The sequence below is a fragment of the Parus major genome, chromosome 7 (assembly GCF_001522545.3).
Source record: "Parus major isolate Abel chromosome 7, Parus_major1.1, whole genome shotgun sequence".
Classification (NCBI taxonomy): domain Eukaryota; kingdom Metazoa; phylum Chordata; class Aves; order Passeriformes; family Paridae; genus Parus; species Parus major.
The window spans coordinates 16,759,398-16,778,721 of NC_031776.1; the positions used below are offsets into that span (position 1 = coordinate 16,759,398).

The 19,324-nt window shown below is 41.8% G+C and overlaps 1 protein-coding gene across 3 annotated transcripts in view; it reads left to right on the forward strand.

Annotated features, from left to right (window-relative positions):
* Nucleotides 1-1,328: 1,328 nt before the first annotated feature.
* Nucleotides 1,329-19,324, forward strand: part of SP3 (Sp3 transcription factor) — a 33,552-nt gene continuing 15,556 nt past the window's right edge. Inside the window, exons 1-5 of one of the 3 annotated variants that reach the window (XM_033515959.1) lie at nt 1,330-1,589; nt 1,924-2,048; nt 2,184-2,300; nt 12,503-12,593; nt 12,699-13,868. In XM_033515959.1, the coding sequence (XP_033371850.1) occupies nt 1,583-1,589; nt 1,924-2,048; nt 2,184-2,300; nt 12,503-12,593; nt 12,699-13,868 (1,510 nt within the window). In that variant the 5' untranslated portion in view covers nt 1,330-1,582. Of the gene's footprint in view, nt 1,590-1,923; nt 2,049-2,183; nt 2,301-10,022; nt 10,059-12,502; nt 13,869-19,324 lie in introns of those variants that run through there. The other 2 variants (XM_033515958.1, XM_033515960.1) reach the window with 2 other exon arrangements.

A 19,324-nucleotide genomic window follows, 5' to 3' on the forward strand; every position in this document is an offset into this window, starting at 1 on the left:
TCCTAGTTAATCCTCAGCTCTAATTACACTAAAGATTGTAACTGGAAAGTAGGTTTGAAGTTTTTTTGCCTCATTCAAATTACTGTGGAACACCACACTAAGGGTAACCACAAAAAAGTCATTCTTCGGGAGAATTTGCAAGCTAAGGATCAAAATCAGTGCCTCAACCTACACTGTCCTATGACCCTGCACATGCACTCAGATGTGACGGAAGGCCAAGCCCAAATTGTTCCCCTTTGCAGGAACCCATCACAAGCTAAGTGGTGTTACAGAGAAACAGGCCCCACTAATAATCATTCCTGTATCATCATATACTTATGTAACGTTTTATACATATTTCCTGCCTTAGTTTAACAATCCGAGAGCTCCCAGTTTCCTTTGTGTTGCGTAACACGACAGACCAGCAAACTGACGTTGAGGGGAATCTTACTAATTCTCCTCAACACGATGAAAATTAAGCCTGCTAGCACAAACGCTCGATCAGTGCCAAGGCCCGGGTGCCCAGCTCAGGTCAGGTACTCCCGCTAGGAGGACGTGTCGCGCTAAAACCTAACTCGCGGCCTTATCCTGGACGAGTTTTGTTCTGCCTCAGAGACAGTGGAGGTTTTAGGTTCCGCCGCCCGGGTCAGGCAGGTGCGAGCCCGCCACGGCGCTTATGCAACGGCGGCACGGCGGGGTCGGCCCGCTGAAGCGTGCGCTGCTCCCGGGCTGCGGCCGGCGCTGACCCGGGCGCCCGGTGCCGCAGGGGGGCGGCTGGCGGCAGCCTCCGGGCAGCGCCCGCCCGGGCCGACCGGCTCCCCTGGGGACCGCGCGCCGACATCTTAGCGCCGGAGGGACAAAGCGCGGCGGCGCTGTCTGTCGGCCGGGCGTTGCTCGGCCGCCGCCCGGGACCCGCGGCTGTCGCCAGCAGTGAGTGACAGCTCCGGCAGGGAGACTTCGAAAGATCGCAGCCCTGGCCCGGCGCCCCCCGGGCACAACAGCAGCGGGGGCGCGGGGGTGGGGGCTGGAGGGATAGCGCCACCGCCGCGCAGCTGTGCCTGTGCGCTGACCCCTGCGGGCGGGCGGGTCCCGCGGTGTCAGGCGAGCGCGGCGGCGGGTCCCGGGCCGGCGCGGCCCCCGGGCTCCCGGCGGGTCCCGCTCATTGTTCCCCGCACTAGCCCTGGCAAACAGGAAGCCGCCCCGGCATGGGGCGCCCCCCCCGCCCCCGGCGGGTGACTGGCAGCCCGGGCGGCCCGTGCGAGCGGCGGCGGCGGCGCGGCGCAGCCAATGAGAGCGCGCGCGCGCGGGCGTGGGCGGGAGTTCCGGGCTGGCAGGCGGGCGGGCGGGCGGCGGTGTCGGCCGGGCCCCCTCTCCCGCGGCAAGCCCCACCTTTCGGCTTTCCCGCACCGTCAATCAAAATAGGAAAAAAAACCCGGAGTAGGCTCGGGCCGCCGCCGCCGCTTCAGCCCGCCGTGAGCACAATAAGCATGTCCCCGGCGGCAGCCGCCTAGCCCTAGCCAGCAGGGCCTGTGTGCGAGCCAGCCAGCCTGCCTGCCTGCCTCCCGCCCAGCCAGCCAGCCAGCCGGCCGCTCGCACTCACACCATGACCGGTACGTACGCACCGACCGAGCCGCCCCGGGGGCTCCCCGCTCCTGCTCCGGCCCTGCGCGTCCCCGCTCCGGCCCCGGAGCGTCCGTGTGCGAGCGAGGCGAGAGCGGCACTGAGAGCAGCAGCAGGAGGAGCAGGGGGAGGAGGGAGAAGAGGGGCAGGGGCAGCAGCACGGGGAGGAGGAGGAGGAGGAGGAGGAGGGCTCCGTGCGGGAGGGCGGGGGGAGCGCTGGGGTTAGGGGGGGGGAGAGGGAGGGAGGAAGGGAGGGAGGGAGAGGGAGGGGGGTGATCGCTCCCGTCAGTGACTCTCCCCTCCCCCTCCCCGCTGTGCCCGCAGCTCCCGAGAAGCCCGTGAAACAAGAGGAAATGGCTGCCTTAGACGTGGACAGCAGCAGCCACAGCGAGTATCTCCAGCACGGCAACGGCGCCGCCTCGGCCTCCGCCGGGGCGGCCCCCCCCCGGGTGACACGTTGTGAGCGGGTGCGGAGCCGGTGCCGCCGCCGCCGCTTCCTGTGTGCGCGTCTGCGAGGAGCCCGGTCGCTGTCCCGCACTAACCGCCACCCCCCTTCTCTCCCTGAACCCGCCCATTGTGGGTAGGACGCGCAGCCGTCACCGCTCGCTCTGCTGGCGGCCACCTGCAGCAAGATCGGCCCGCCGTCGCCGGAGGAGGATGAGGCCGCCGCCGCCGCCGCTGCCTCTCACTCTGCCGGAGCGGTGAGTGCCCGCCCCGCCGCTCTCGCACGGCCTGCCGGGGGGAGAGACAGCACAGCCAGCCCGCCCGCCCGGGGGGAGGGACGGGACACACGGCACTGCCCGCCCGGGGGGAGGGACGATAGCAGGGCCGACCTGCCAGGAGAGGGGTCCCCGGGCTCCCCTGCCTCTCCAGGAGGAGCCGGGCTCCCGGGAGGAGGAGGGAGCCAAGCTCCCCCCTCCCCCGCCATTGGGAGCGGCGCCTTCATTTACTTTCAAAAACGGGGGGAGGCGGGAAGCCTCCCTCCCCCGACCCTGGCACCGGAACGGCTCGCTCGGAACCCGGAGAGGCTGGGAGGCATCTCACCTCCACCTGAGCGCGCCCCCGGTATCCTCGGCAGGCTGTCAGCCTGGAACCGCGCGGCCAGGCAGGAACACAAAATGAAGGCTGGCTGTAGGGAAGGATGTAGTGAAGTAAAATGGCTGTTTAGAAGCGAGCGCGGTGGTGGAGTGCTGCTTCCTGTATCGCGCTGTTTTTCTAGGGAGAGTTATCATGCGGTTCCTCGTAGCCTTTTCTGTGCTTATCTCTCATGCGCCGTCGCCTCTGAAGGGAGCCTTGATGACCTCGGGACCTGGTGTGATGAGATGGATCTTGCAGACTAGAAACGTATTCTTGCTGAAGCTGTTTTAACAATCCCCATAACAAAAGCCTAATGAAAACTCATATTCCTTAATTGGGCTGGCTAAATCTCGTGTTGACATATGCTCATAAAATTCAAAGAGATTATGCATTTCTAAATAACTGGTACCTAAAAATATTGGTGAATTAAAACAAGAGTTCCAAAATATCTTCTAAAATGACATGATGCAATTTTTTGGCCTTAGCCTTTGGAAAACTGCACATATTCCTCTAATTATTTTTTTTTTTAAAGGAACATCTTTAAAATTAGCAAAAAAAAGTCTTTTTCTTTTTATTCTTTTAAAATAAGTTCTTTTTTAAACTTGCTGTACAACAGCCTTGTATGGTGTTAGAATTTTGCAAGTAGGAGAAAAATTGAAAAGCACTGTACTGTTAGATGGAGTGGCATTGGCAAGCTTTTAGGGAATGTCAAACTACTAGTGGTAGAAGTTTCTAAATACTTGCTAAACTTTAAAATACTTTTCATCTGTAGATTACAGTTTACATAAAGGGAAGCTGAAGCAAAATAGCCATCTGAGGTCATACAGTAGGTTGTAGACTAATGACAGAGCTCGAAAATATATTAAGATTCCGACCCCTTTCAAGCATCCTTTCTGCCAAACCTATTTATTTGCTCAAGCAGTGTGCTTTAAAAAATCTTTCTAGATGTAAAGTGCCTGGTACCTTTAAGATTTGTTTTATAATACTGGATGCATACAGTGCTGAAGGACATAAACATACTGAAAAATATATGACGTTTAAATGATTGCTTGATTTCCTATATCCACCTTTAAGGTTGTTCTTGTTGTACAGCTGGAATTGTGCATCTTGGGGATGGATTGATTGATTAGGATAAGCAGTAGGTCTGACAGGATACTGGAATGCTGGTGCAGGACAAATGGTTCCCGGCAGCTCAAAATGGGCAAAGCAGTTTTGATGTGGTACTTCTTTACTCCTATTAAATTAATATGTTGCTTTGTTAATGTATAAGAGGTTTTTCAGGGGAAAGCAGATGTAATTCAAGAGAAGCAAAATGTTAGTTAAAAACTAAGTGAACATAAGCTCACTCACTACTTTCCTTACATGCAGATAGGCCCTTCCTACATATCTTCCATGAGTTAGGTTATAGCATTCTGGTAATTTTTACACTCCTACAACATAACTCTTGAATGATTCAGAATATTTTGGGTGGAAACTAAATATAAATTGAAGGAGATACCTAACAGTAGCTGAACTAGACACTGGAGTTAATTAAGATGACCTTAATAAAGAGAGGGGAGGGACCAAAGGCCCTGAAATACATTCCTTGTGAAAAACAGAAAAACTAAAGAGATTTAGTGCGATAAAGATTTTTTTTTTTCCCACGACCCTTGTGTTTATTGTATTAGAGGTTGGAAGAAGGAGGAAGAAGCTAAAAAGGCTTAAATTGTAGGTACCTCATAAGTCGTATGGGAAATGAAATCTATGTGCACAGAGAGACATAAATGTCTTCCTGCAGTTTGTGGTGCTCATCCCTTTCCCAGGAGTATAGCTCAGTCAGTTTGAGACCTGTGCATGGGTGATGGTACCTAATGTTGCAGTGGGAGGACAGCTCCTTCCTGTTATAATCTATACCTAGACTGCATTTCTGACTGCTGATCATCTGGTAGAACTCTCAATCCACACAAATGGGTAATAGAAGTCAAACCAGGTATTTCCTCCTAGAAGTCCTTGAAGAGCCTGCACTTAAAGGGGTAGCGGTGCTGTTGTTTCAGGGTTATTTTTTTACTGTTTTACTGACATTTGCTTGGAAGAAACTGGCAGGGCTGGAGCCAGCATGCTGGGCTAGCATACTGCTTTCCTGGCTGAAATGGTATGCTGCAGCTGCTCCCCAAGAGACCAGCAGTATGATTTAAAAGCAACAGCAAAACTCCCATAGGAGTGCGGGGAATATTGCGTGTCTGGGATTTGGGGAAGAGCTGGAGCACATGTGATTGTGTTTGTAATAATCTGTTTGGCCCTGCTTTGAGTCCAGGGGTTGGGCCAGGTGACCTTCAGAAGTCCTTTCCAGCTGAAATTATCCTGTGATTCTCTATCAGTATCGGAGTCCAGGCATACTGTTTGAATGGGCATTGCTGTTACACCACTGAAAGGATTAGTGAGGAAGTAAAAAGACTAATGAAAATGGAAGCTGCTTGTAATAAAAAGCAAATGAAGAAGCCAATGGACAGAACTAAACTCGATCCTCTTCTCCTTTCCATCCTGTCAATGACCTGACAGGCTGTCTTCAGACAGCAAGGAACACAGCAAGGTTTTTGGCTTGGCCAATGATTCTGGTTCGAACTGTATTTCGTTTTGGATGAGAGGCACTAGCAGGCATTACTGCTGATCTGATCTTTGTACATTGATGAAGACCGCTGTCTTTCATCTTTGACACCATGATTTACCCTGCCTAATGATCAACCAACACCAGTATGTTGCCTGATGTTTGATATTAATGTAGATGGCCCTGAATTTGTGGCTTGCTTATCTGAGAATCTTTTACTTGGTTGCCATACTGGTATATCCATGGTTGGTTCAAACACTTGCCATGGGAACTTTGCCTTGAGTATTGCTGCCTGCTGGTCTTTGTGAGAGCCTTGCTGGGATGGTAGGTGCTACTGCCTGATATTGAATGATGGCTCACGTTTTAGCCTCTCAGGATGTCTTTCTCTGTCTTGGGAGTTTAAAATCAGAGAGGTTTTAGGTTGGGACTTTCTTTTGCACTATCTTTGACTAATAATTCTACTTCAAACTCACATTTAGGATTCTTTTTCATTTAAGTGCAAACACTCTCATTCCAATTTAAACATCAGCAAAGATTTTAGCATTAGATGAAAATGTGAAGCAAAGCAGAAGATGGTAAAGTACATAAGGGAGGAAACAAAAGAGCAGACAGATTTAGGTCAAATAGAGCCTTGATGACCAGCTGTATGGCTGTAGCATGATCAGATGATTGTTTAAGAAGCTAGAAAGCTGAGATGATAACCACTTGTTTATGTTCTTTTACTTCATTGTAATGCAAAGCTAAAGTCTGTCTTGGAACTCTCATGCTCCCGAGGGCCATTCTTATGGTTGTGCTGGGTGGGACTGGATAGGTGAGGATGCAGTGCAAGACTGATGGGAGGTTGTGTGGGAGGTCTGGAGGGCAGGTGAATTGGGAAGAGTGGTGGGCTGGCTGAAAAAACTTGGCTCTGACAGCTGCCAAGGAATGGGAGCTATCAGAGACAACTGCCCCATCTGAGGTGTGTAGCTGCAACTTTGTGAAATGGGCTGCACTGATTTGCTAGTCTTGAACAAAAAGGTTGGGAGGAATGGTTTATATGATGTATTTGTGTTGTTGCTTAACAAGAAGATGTGGAAAACGTTTGGACAGATTAATAAGTAGCATATCTGGGGAAGATGAGTATCATTTCTCTGCTGTAAACAAAGCATTTCTGTGTATCTTTTGCAAGTAGAGGTTGGAGTGTTTTAAGACTGCTTTGGCATATCTTGAGCTTTAGAATTGAGTTCACAGAACTTTAAGTGAAAGTCTGGAATTCTAGTTGGTTTATGCCTCAGAAGATTAACCATCTGAGATGCACCTAGTTTAAACTCAGTATAGGAGGAAATAGGAATAGTGCTGACAGGATGGAGAAAGAGGAAGGCAGTTTAAATTTCATGTTTTCCACTAGGTAAAAACATGCATGAATGCCACGTGTCAGAGTTAACCATACTACTTGGTTTTCTGGCCTATATGATCATTTTGAGGAAGTTCAGAATTATTCTGACATCCATTTTTGCTTTTGATAAGATAGCTTCCTGATGCTAGGTTTTTGGATGCAAACAGATGCACTTGAACATGCTCAGCCACTATAGAAAAGTATTTGGAACTGTCTTGCTTCTCTCTGTTCTCTACTTTTGCAAAACAAAGGAGTTTCACTAGAATGTGATGGCTAACTATGTTTGTCCTGCTGGTGTCCAGAAGCTCGCATTTTAAAATGTTATTTGGTGTTTGTATTCCAATTATGTCTTTCTAATGCTGGATCAGAACCAAGTCCTGAAGTTCTTTTAGAAGAAGGTGCTTTAGGGATGTTCTTAAAAATTTTTGTTTTATTTTTCCTAGTAGTTTTGGAGAAAGTAAGAGAATGTATGGTTTAAAACATTTCCATATTTAAAAACTGCATAGACAAAAAGTTCTCTAATATTAAACATTAGTAAGAAGTCTAAGATTTCACAGAAAGCTGAGGCTGGTAAGGATGTCTGGAGAATGTCTGGTCTGCCCTTCCTTGCTCACAGTAGAATCAGTGAGAGGAAGTTGTTCAGTGCTGTGTCCAGTGGCTTTGAACACATCCAAGGATAGAGACTCCACTATCTGGGCAGCGTGTTCCAGTGTTTGATAACCCATATGATACAAAAAAAAGAGGCTTTTTCTTATATTATGGAGGACAGCGTCAAAAGCCTGACTGATGTAGTGATAAATAGTATGCCTTGGCTAACCCTATCTACCAAGCTAGTTTTTTCATCACAGGGCATTGTGAAGTTAGTGATTTCAGCATTATTTCCCCCTCCTTCCCCTTCAGCTGGTTACTGCTGAACAGTACTCCTTTTTTCCTTCAAGGTTATTTGAAGGTTAATTTTTTTCAAGGTTATTTTCAAGGTTATTTGCTCCATTGCTTTCCCGAAGATCAAGTTGAGGCCGACTGCTCTCAGGTCCTCTTTCTTGTTCTCTTCATGATTTGATAGACCCTTCAGCACCTGAGTGGAAAGCAGGAAAAAAACAAACCATTCCACAGAATGGTAGTTTGGCATGTAGTTATATTGAGATTCATATACATAATAGATTTAATAATTAATAAACAAAAGAAGTTACCTGTGATCTAGTTAAAAATATCTCCTTGTTTTGCCATGTATTGTTTCTTAGTACTTCAGCTTCCTTGTTTCTGCTAAGGTCAGGGATATTGTATTGGCTTAATTCAGACAAGTTCTGAACTTCTGCTGATTGATAACAAACTGTTCGAAGTTTTGGCTCCAGTTGTCCATTTCAAGCAAAAGGATGTAGATATTCTTTAATTGAGATACAGATATATTTCAGCAGATTGAAGTATCTTTTAAAATAGGACTTTAAGCAGCCCCAGAATACTTCTTTTTTCCTGAAGTGCTCTTTGTTTTTCCAAACATTTGATTTGGGCAAAAGTATTTCTTTAAATTGAGTGACTTCATTGGCTCAAACATGCAACAGAATTAATTTGCCTTAACAAACAGCTTTATGTCAGCTGAACCACAGTGACTGATGTTGAACACGTTTTTAACCTATGGCAAATACCAGGTAGAATGTATTAGCTCATACTTTAATGAAAGAGTTGAAGCAAGTACATTTTATCTTGTATTTGTAATGACCTAAGAATGCACATGTAGTTTACTGTAGCTGGGTAAACATATGGTATTATTAAATCCATGCATTTGAACCCTAACTCTTTCATAAAACAACAATTTGGATGAGGCAGTGTCCAATCTTCTTCATTAGGTGTGTGATTTTTAAATGTTTAGGAGCTCATGACTCATTATCTGTCCACCTCTGGTTGTTTGGCTGATGCTTTTGCTCCAGGACTAAATGGTGCAAAAATGACTTTTTGAAAAGTGCAGTAAAAAGCAGTTCACCAGCACAGGTAAATGTTTGGTAGACTTTAGTGATAAAATACTGATGGCTAATGACATGTGCCCATTTGACATGTTGAGATCCAGGTGTCTACAACAGATACCAGTTTTTTCAGGGGTGTTTCTCCTCTTTCCTCCTCTCCATTTTACTTTGGTGAAGCATATTTTATTTTTTTAAAGTCCTATCATTCAGTATGGTTTCGATCACTTCTGAAAGGTATTTTATCTTCTTTCTCTTATCTCCTTCCACATTTGACTTAATGTTGCTGTAATTTTATCTAAATATATTGAACAAGACAATTACTATATTTTTATTTATCATGGCTCATGATTCTTCAGCGATGAGACTTCTCTCAGAGACATATCTTTATTTTACCTACTGGAAATTATACAAGGCCTGTTAAAGAATCAAAAGACAGGCTGAACAGTGGTTGTTGCTTTCACTCTGTTGGTACTTGACCTTTCTTTAGGTGGACATATCATTTGATTTTAATTCATCATATGCCTTGTGTCAGCTACTCTCTTTGCTCTGTTCCTGTCTCTTTTTCTTGTTTCCTGATGCTGCTTCCAGTGAATTCCCTGTTGCTTCCTGTTCTCTCCTCCTTGGCTGAGTAGTGCTGAACTTCCGTCAGATCTTTGTCCCTTCCTCTTGAAACAGTCTTTGGATTGAAAGAGCCCAGCCTTCTTTTAAAGGAACAGCTGCCAAATAACTGCTGCCTGAGTATCAGTTGATAAGGAAACTGTTGCATTGTCTCTACCCTCTAAATAATTTCCATGGATGGATGAGACAGCAAACAAACCGGTGTATTTTGAATATAAAGCTCAGTAAGCTATTGGGCTGCAGATGTTGCTGCTCATATATCAGTGGCAGAACTTTTGAGTTACTACAAAAGTGCTTAATTGCCTAAGGACATAAAGAAAGCTTATTACTCTTTAGTTAGTAGGAAAAGAAGTCCAAGAAATATCTTGTCTCAACAGACTTTGTGAAATGGCATAACAGTCAATCTTGTTATGACAGGCTGATGATGACCATTTGAGATTAGAGATCACCCTCAAATACTCTTTACCATACGTTGTTTTTTTTTTATGCTTCAATGCTAGTAATTTTGATGGCTGCCAGAGAGCTTCTTGAAAGCCTCATCCTCTTTTTGCTCCTCCCTCCACATGATTCAGCTGGTGGTGTCTGATATAGCTAGCTGTAAGAGTAATATGAATAACAGGCATTTCATGTTGTATGTGTAGCATAGCTTCAAATCCTCATGCATGGCTGCCCTGAATTTCTCCATGGACTGACAAGTGCATCTACTAAAAGAGTGGCTCTATTGTGCTAAAATCATTACAGAGCAGGATTTGAAGGAAGATTTCACTAGATCATGAAAACGTGAGATGTGTGCCCAACATGAAAATGCCAATATCGAAATCAACATATGTTTTGGAAGAAGAATAAAGTAGGTCATTTCCATATCATGAAGGAGCACAAAGGAGACAGGTTCCCTTTGAAGTATTTCTGTGGAGAATATTACATATGAGTAGACATGTTACTGCGAATTAGATCAGTCCAGTTTAACCTAAGCTTTCAACATTTGTTTGTACATAGTTTTCAATCAGTGAGAAATTAGACTTGCAATGGTTTACTTTTCCTTTCTCTTTTGTTCTAACAGCTATCAGCTCATTATATTATACATTTATTTTATAATGACACACTTTAAACATAACAATAATATTTTTGCTTTTGGTATTTTCTGACTGATGTTTACCCATGACTTCTATAGGTCTTTTGATATTTTGTGAAGCCTTCAGTTAATAGGTATTTATATGCTTGTGAATTGAGTAGTTATGAATTTTCGTAGTAGCATTTCAGCAATTGGTATCTATGTGTATACAATATTAAACACAAGTGTATAAAGCTAATGTGGTAGCAGAAGAAAATAGAACTTGCCTTCTTCTAAGTAAGATATGATATGGAATATTACATGTTTTTTATTCTAGTATCATAAGTTATGAATTTGAAAGAATAAAAAATTTAAATACGTTTTTTAAATGAAAGGTTGATCAGTATAAGAGGAAAAGAAAATAATAAAAGACAATTATTATTCTCCTTTTTCGGTTTCTTTTCCTTTGAAGCATTAAGGCCATGAAATTAGTTTTGTTTTGGTGATGCTGAATCTATTTACTAATATACTACCTGAAAAATTATGTATCACTTATGAAACACATTATTTTGAGCTGGAAAGGATCCCCAGGGATCACTGAGTCCAACTTTTAATAAGAGTCAATGGTCTGTGTCTTTGAGAGCTGAAGGAGTCTAGCATTTTTTTGGTTTTTTGCACAATAATGATTTTTACAGTTATTGAGAAGAATTTAAAACCATGATATGTGATTCCTTATTGAAAATGAAGCTTGGTTAGCACAGTAAAACGTCTTTTAATAAGTACTCAGACTTAAATATGTTATTTTTCCTTAACATGGAAGCATTATAGTGTTATGGGCTGGAATAAGATAAGAATGTGAAGCTAGCAAAGTCCCATCTAACGCTGTGGACTAAATTCACTCAGGTGCATACTGCAGGATTCTTTCAGACTGCTAGGTCTTAGTGCTATGTTAGGAAAGAATTAGATGTGTGCTGTATTTTGCATGTCCTGGTTTTGTTCTAAAAGGAGTCAGAATGCAGCAACAGAAAAAAGTTGCAATATGTTCTGGTAACTTCCCTCCTAGGAGTGATCACAAGATGAGTGCAGGACAAACCAGGGCTTTTCTTCCTATGTCCTCTGGACTCTGCCAGAGAGACAGTTTTGTTTCACGGGGCTGAATTGGTTGTAAGACAAGTGAGTTACATGTCGCTAATACTAAGTTACTCCACTGGTTTACTGTAGTATGATAGAACAGGTAAGGAGAAACTTTACTTCATCTTTTTTAGATTAATGGTTATTTACAATACCAAGCTGGTTTACTATACAAATCTGTGCTAAGCATTGCAAGATGTTAAATCTAATTCTTAATACTCTATTCTGAAAAAGCTTGCTTTGGTAAAGAAAGGTAAGTGCAATTTACCTTTTCTTTACTGAATTAAAACCAAATACATAATAGATTCTTTAAGCATCTGGGGTCTGCTCTGAAACATTGGCCTTTTCTGTTGTACCAACTTAATGAAGATAATTTTTTCCCCCTCCTAACTGATGCATATGACTAATACAAAAATTTTTTCAGTGTAAAAGTTCTTAGTCTAGAAGTCTTTTTCCTTAGTGAAACTAACTCCTACAAGCTTATAAATACTAGAGCTTTGTGTTATGTGTAACAAACTGAGGTTGTCCTATCTTCCAACTGTGTGACTACATCACTTCTTAATATTCTCTGTACTGCTGGGAGTATACTGCAGCATGCACAAATATAAAACAGAGTTGAAAGGCAGTGGAGCTCCAGGAGATATAGGCAACACTGGCTTCACGGCGACTGCTCCACTTGTCTGCAGTAGGTGCCTAGCTGGGCAAAGAGTGTTTCTGAGTCCCAGGGTAAGTTGGTGATGAGAACTCCAGCAGCCCCTGCCAGCTCCCTCCTTCCCACAGCCAGGGGTTTGGATTACCCAACAGCCCTGCCACCAGAATAACCCTGCTGCTGGTCACCTGACATAGCCATGACATAGGAGCTGCATTTGACATGTTCGCGAACAGTGTGCAGCTCATGACCCACAGGCTGCCTACCCTGACTTACGCACTAGATCGCTTCTAAAGTCTGTATTTCATAGTTTTGGTCCAATTGCTGATGGTTGTATGAGCTATACTGCATGTTTTCCAGTAGTGTATCAATATCTAGTGTTGAATTGCATGACTGGTCTAGCACATAATCTGTACGACATTTGTTTTAATTTTTTGTTTTCTTTTTTCTTTTTATTCAGACAGGGGATTTGGCTTCTGTGCAATTAGCTGGAGCTCCAAACAGATGGGAGGTCTTGTCTGCAGCTCCTACCACTATAAAGGATGAAGCTGGTAATATAGTACAGATTCCAGGTGCTGCCACAGTAACTTCAAGTGGGCAGTATGTCCTTCCTATTCAGAGTTTGCAAAATCAACAAATCTTTTCTGTTGCACCAGGATCAGATTCGTCGAATGGTACAGTGTCTAACGTACAATACCAAGTAATACCCCAGATCCAGACAGCGGATGGTCAGCAGGTTCAACTTGGCTTTGCAGCCTCTTCTGATAATAGCAGTATAAATCAAGAAACCGGTCAAATTCAGATCATTCCTGGCTCAAATCAAACCATCATTGCCTCTGGAACATCTTCAGCTAATATTCAGAATATCTTATCTGGTCAGTCTGGTCAAGTCCAGGTTCAGGGAGTTGCAATTGGTGGTTCGTCTTACCCTGGCCAAGCACAAGTGGTTGCTAACGTCCCTCTTGGACTGCCAGGAAATATTACTTTTGTACCCATTAATAGTGTTGATCTAGATTCTCTGGGACTCGGCAGTGGTTCTCAAACCATGACAGCAGGCATTAATGCAGATGGGCACTTGATAAATACCGGACAGGCCATGGATAGTTCAGATACTTCTGAAAGGACTGGTGAGCAAGTTTCTCCTGAAATTACAGAAACTGCCACTGATAATGACTTATTTGTGCCAACGTCATCTTCATCACAATTGCCCGTTACCATAGACAGTTCAAGTATATTGGAACAAAATGCAAATGACTTGACCACAACTAGCGGTCAAGTTCATGGTTCTGATCTTCAGGGAAATTACATCCAGACGTCAGTCTCTGATGACACACAGGCTCAGAATATTCAGGTCTCCACAGCACAGCCAATTGTACAACACATACAGCTACAAGAGTCGCAGCAGCCAACCAGTCAAGCCCAGATTGTACAAGGTATTGCGCAACAGACAATCCATGGTGTTCAAGCAAGTCAAAGTATATCTCAACAGGCTCTTCAAAATCTTCAACTGCAGCTGAATCCTGGAACTTTCTTAATTCAGGCACAAACAGTGACCCCTTCTGGGCAGATAACCTGGCAGACATTTCAAGTGCAAGGAGTTCAGAACTTGCAGAACTTGCAAATTCAGAATGCACCTGGTCAACAAATAACTCTGACCCCTGTGCAGACTCTCACTCTCGGTCAAGTTGCAGCAGGTGGTGCGTTGACATCAACTCCAGTTAGTCTAAGCACTGCTCAATTGCCAAATCTACAGACAGTAACAGTAAACTCCATAGATTCTGCTGGTATTCAGCTGCATCAAGGAGAAAATGCTGGCAGTCCTGCAGGTATTTATTTTACTCTTTTTGCAAAAGATTTTTTTTTTTATTACTGCATGTTGTTGGTTTAAATGGTGATAATCAGAACATCATTGTCTTGCTATTGAAGCCTACAAAACACAGTGGGTTAAACATGGTGATGATAGATTTTATTTCAAACTGCTGTTCCATTAGAAACTGTAATTGTAGAACGTAGTCCTACCTCACTCTTTTTATTATGAGCTCATGTAGCTCCCAAGTAGTCCTATTAGTTAACAGCACTTCAGTGTTTGTGCTTAAAGGTCTTAACCTGGAGAAGATCTGTATACTAAATTGAAAAGGGGGAAATCAGCTGCCTCTCGTCTAAGGCATCAGTATCATTGACATACCCATTCTTTCTAGTCCTGAATAGATGAAGTTTCTTTGGAAAATCGCAATATTTCTGTTTATACAACTTTTTTCCCCTTCAAATTTTCAGACCCCCTGAGGTGCTGTTATTCATCTGCTCTTTTGTTAAATTAATTTCCTACTGATTTACTATCAGTATTACTATGATGTAGGAAACTCGTGTAAGCAGCAGTGAAACGAGCATGCAAATATCAAAATGGAGTATGTGCTTAAGAATATGCGTGAATTTTCAGTACTGCTTACTTGCATTATGTTTTAAAGTACAATCATTAGTTATAAATATCACAGTTTTATTTCAGTGGAGAAGAAATATTTTCTTAAAACAGGTGTTTTTTAATGTGAGAAAAAATAAACATGCCTGTTTTTTTTTGGTTAAATTTGGTATAGTACATTCCAAATTTCAGGGCATACTACCTAAACAAAAAGATTGAGAGGTGAATGTGGTTTAGGAGATTTTGCTGTACCAGAAGCCATTTAAACACATTATTGGGTTGTGCCCAGGCTAGTTATGAGGGGCAGAATGAGCAGTAGAGATCATTTGTGAGGGAATTCTTGCACAAAATAGCTTGTGAATCACTGTTTTACTATTTCCATGTGATCCAGCCCTCTGGTTCATCAAGATACTGAATAATAAATATTTAAACAAAACATGCATGTATTTTATTGTATGTCTATTTAAGATTGTGAGAAGAATGCAATGTTAAGTGAAACATGCCTAGAAGACTTGCTGAATTTTGTTTCAAAAGGCTACTAATTATAATACCTATATAGTTACTGATACTGCTGTATTCTATGTCAAGAAACTTGCTTTTCCATTTGAAATCTAAAATTTGAATTGAAAATAGTATGCTGGGATTTTTTTTGTTAATTTTTTTTGGAGTTGGTATTATGAATTTACCATCAGGTAATGTTATTCAGACCTAGATAAGCCTACTCTTGGCTAGAAGGCAACAGCACCAAAGGAATGTGCTCTGCTCACAATATTTGCTCCTCTGTCTGATCTTGATTCTTACTGTTTACAGTGACAACAGGAAGTCTTGGTTTGCCTCCATGACATATTGTTACCTATGAGAGTATAGACATCAGTAACAAAAAGCATATATTCTGCATGTTAATACAGCTCAACTCAAATGTCAGAATCTAAAGAGCCCTTTACTAATTATTATTATTAGCTCTCTGGCTAATAAAAGGAGGATTATTTCTGAGATTTATATTTGGTATAGGATGTTGTAGCTAATGGTATTGCTTGTGGAGTAATGTAGCAGAAACTTGAGGAGAAGGATAGAAAGGAAAAAGGAGAAAGAAAACAAAAAAACCCCAAACAAGCTAGGCACATAAGAAGTTGAGTCCGATCTGTGCTATGTATCATTTTGCCTATTGATTGTTCTCAAGAATGTTTCAGTGGTGGTTTATAATAAAATGTAAAGGAGTTCCATCAAGAATTCTTTAACTGTATTCTCCTATAAGGAATTTCACATGCGAAGGTAAGAGACTAAATGGGATATATGAAATGTGATTTAGTAGGCAGAAGTACTAGATGAATAGTAGAAACTATTGCCTGAAGTGCACTGCTATAAACACCTGGCTATATTAAAGATAAGATGGAGATTTATAGTGACATTTTTCCTACTTGTCTAGGAATAATAAATGGATTGAAAGGTATTAAAGCTGCCGTTCCCTAAGTTTGGGGGAGAATGTAATTGGTCCTTCCTTTATGTTAGGAGAAACTCACTTTTCCACAGTAATGATTAGTGTGACACTACTTCTGACAGAATCAGACTGAATTATTTTGATTGACTTCCAGTGTCTTTTCCATATGCATCTGCTATTTTGTCTGAGAGAATCTTTTTCAGAGGTGTTTCTTGTTTCTCCCCTCCTTATTTATAACCCCTCACAACCTTTCTTCAGGTTAGAGAATAAATACGCAATTAAAAGAAGATTATGAAATCATAGGGGTTTTTTTTTCAGTCAAAAGCATATTGTTGTTTTGCAAATAAGGAAAAACAGTTTAATTTTAAACGGAAAGAAGGTAAGTGGAAGTGGCAGAAGAATGAGAGAAGTTAAATGGTGTGAAGGCACTTGATTCCTTTTTTTTGCCATCTACCAACAAACTTTGAAGCAAGATATAAGAAGGGTTTCCCTGTATTTTCTCCCCCAAGCTGAATAATGCACTCCTTTCATACTGAATCAGGCTGTATTTTCTGTTTTCATTTAAGAAAATTTGTCTACCTGAGACAAAAATAGAAAGAATATATTCCTAGTTTTTTGTCAGAGATGGCTGGTAATTATCTGAAGTTCAAATAGTGTACTTTGTTCTGTTAGCAGTGTAGCTGCGAAAACAGTTATGTTTTGGATTTTCATTGTTACAGCCCATTGTATGAGAGATGTTCTTCCAAGGCTCACTCCCCAGGTAGGCAGCAGAGGACATCTTTACTGTGCTTGTTGAGTGTGTGAGAGGAAAAAATGTATTTACTTAGGTCCTACATTTTGTTTACATAATGGAAAGCCATTGAAACCCTAATACAAAACTAATTGCTTTGTCCAGTAAATGTACAGTTTCCTTTGAAAGATGTCCAGTAATTACGCTTCTACCAAAATGTCCATTCTACCCGGCATACATGTGCATAGACCTACATTGCAGTGAATTTGTTCTGAAAAGTCTTGGCCAAGCTTGTTTTGTCTTAGGATGTTTATTAAAGCTCATATTTCTCATTGTGCTTAGTGTTGTGGTGACCAAGGGAAGGGTATTGGTTTGTCACAGCTGAAACACCTCAACATTGCTTTTCTAGCAAAAAGCTGTATCAAATAGTATGTATATATTAAGCATTGGCAGAGAGATAACTTTCTCACCTGTGTTTTGGCTTCAGTCTTCTGGTCTTGAAAGGAAATTAAACCTGAGAAGGCTCTCTAGTAGTCTAGTTCTTTTGTTGGCAGTTTGTAATAAAATACTGCATTGTGTGTAACAAAAAGAGCCATTACATGCACAGTTCACATTACTCTTTAGTGTCTTGCCTGGTCAAGTAAGGTGGAGTTTTTTATTAGCTGTTTATATAGATTTCTTCTTCAATGTAGTGTTTATTTTGGAAAACTGTCAGGAACGGAAATGTATGAACTTGGCCTTCATGTTTCTGATCCTCTAAGTTTTGTCAGCTTGGAAGAATTTTTTAAGTTACTGGATTTTCCTCCTGCCCCCAAGCCATTGTCCAGTTGAAGGAAACTTAATGAGTTAATCAAATTCTAATTGTAATAGTGTCTCAGGTAATTTATTAATGAGCTGAATCAGTTTGGGACTGGTTATTTTCTGGAAAAAAATGGCAATTTTACCAGGTCTCATATAGGTTGCACAACTTGTTATAGGATGCTGGATAATTTTTTTTATATACTTCTTTTGACCATTGCAGTAGCACCTGAAGACACTAGCAAATGACCAGAAAGAAAGTAGCATTGGCTTGAGAATGGATTTTGCTTCTTATCAACTCAGACACACTCAGCAGGAATATTCATTTATTTAAATAGGAAAAAAAAAAATTCCTACCCAAAAAACAGTTTTCCAGGTTGGTCTACAGCTGGAATCAAGTCAAAGGGATTCCTTTCAAGAGTTGATGGAACTGTCACTCCAAAACTGAGGTCTTCACTTCTGCATCTTTCTTCCCAGCTCCTCTTCTGCAGGAGTGTACACAGCTACTTCAGGACTCATCTGCCTGCTGCCATTGACTTTAGAGTCAGGCCTGTTGCTAACTTATAACCAGTTGATAGTGAGTGGGAGTGGTTGGCTGTTTGTGGTGGCAACTTCATTCCAATCCTGCCGGAATCTGACGTCTTTGTCATGCCGGAGTAATTTAGCCACTCTAAATTTGACCAAAACATTGGCTGACAATTTTCAAGGTAAATAGTTGTCAAAGTGACAATTTCTCTTTCATCTGCTGGTATCTTGTGAGGCTTTGGTCTAATATATTTCCTAAAACAGTCTAAATGCTGAAACAAAGAAAAATTTTAAATTAAGTATTCACAGTTTTATTTGCTGGTATGGTTGTTTCAATGTTTTAGTGCTTCTGATGAGGTAGTGCAGAATGCTACTTAAAGCTTAGCTGTCTTCTGGCATCTAGAACTTTTAAAAAAGTTTTGGCTGGTTTTCAGTGTTGCACAACTTAATTGTTTCTCTTCAAGTTTCAGTTTTTAACCTTATTAATTTTAATTATGCAGTTTTTACTTTAAAGGCATTCTTTATAACGACTTTGAGACAAGGCCATGGTATCATTATGAAACAGAATCTGAATTAAAAAATAAAAAAGTCTTATGCATAAAGTAAACTGAAGCAATGATGTTAAGTAAATATTTTCATCTGACAACATCTGTCTACGGCTATCCAGTTTTCATTTGAGGCATTTAGTTTGCATGTTATAAAATCAAAACAGTTAAAAACAATTCTCCCCACTGCTTTTTTAATATGAAAATTAAATTGGAAACTGATGAATTTAAGTTAGTGCAGGAATTAGAGCTATTTATGTACCAATCTTGTGTAAATAGTTTGCTGTCAGCATGCTTAAATTACATTCCTTATTTTAGCATCATTTTCAAAGGAAATTAATAAATTGAGGACGAATTAGATGATCATGCTCATATGTGTTTCACAGTCATGCTTATAACAGCACATAGTAAATTATCTCACTTAAAGTTTGCGGAACTTCAGTTAGTCTGGTTAAATTTTAGTGCAGTATCTATTGTTGTGGAATAGATTCACTTTCTTAAAAATACGGAATTGTTGGATCCTTCCTCTGCATTAGTACTTTCTGGGTGTTTCTGCTCTTTGTTCCACAAGAGCTTATTAGTGAATTTTCTTACAGCTGGTGGTGGTGAGGTGAAAGTTTGTTGCATCTATGTTACTCCTAAGTAAATACATGTGTCTGCTGGGTGTCTGTGGATGCAATATAGATTCTTAAGGTTAAGGAAGTTAGCTTGAGTTACCTTAGTCTCAGGTATCCTCAGGATGTTCACAAAAGTATATATTACCCAGTTTCAGGTACACATTCCTTTTGCATTTTTCAAATACCCTTTTTATAAGATATTCCTGAGACAAA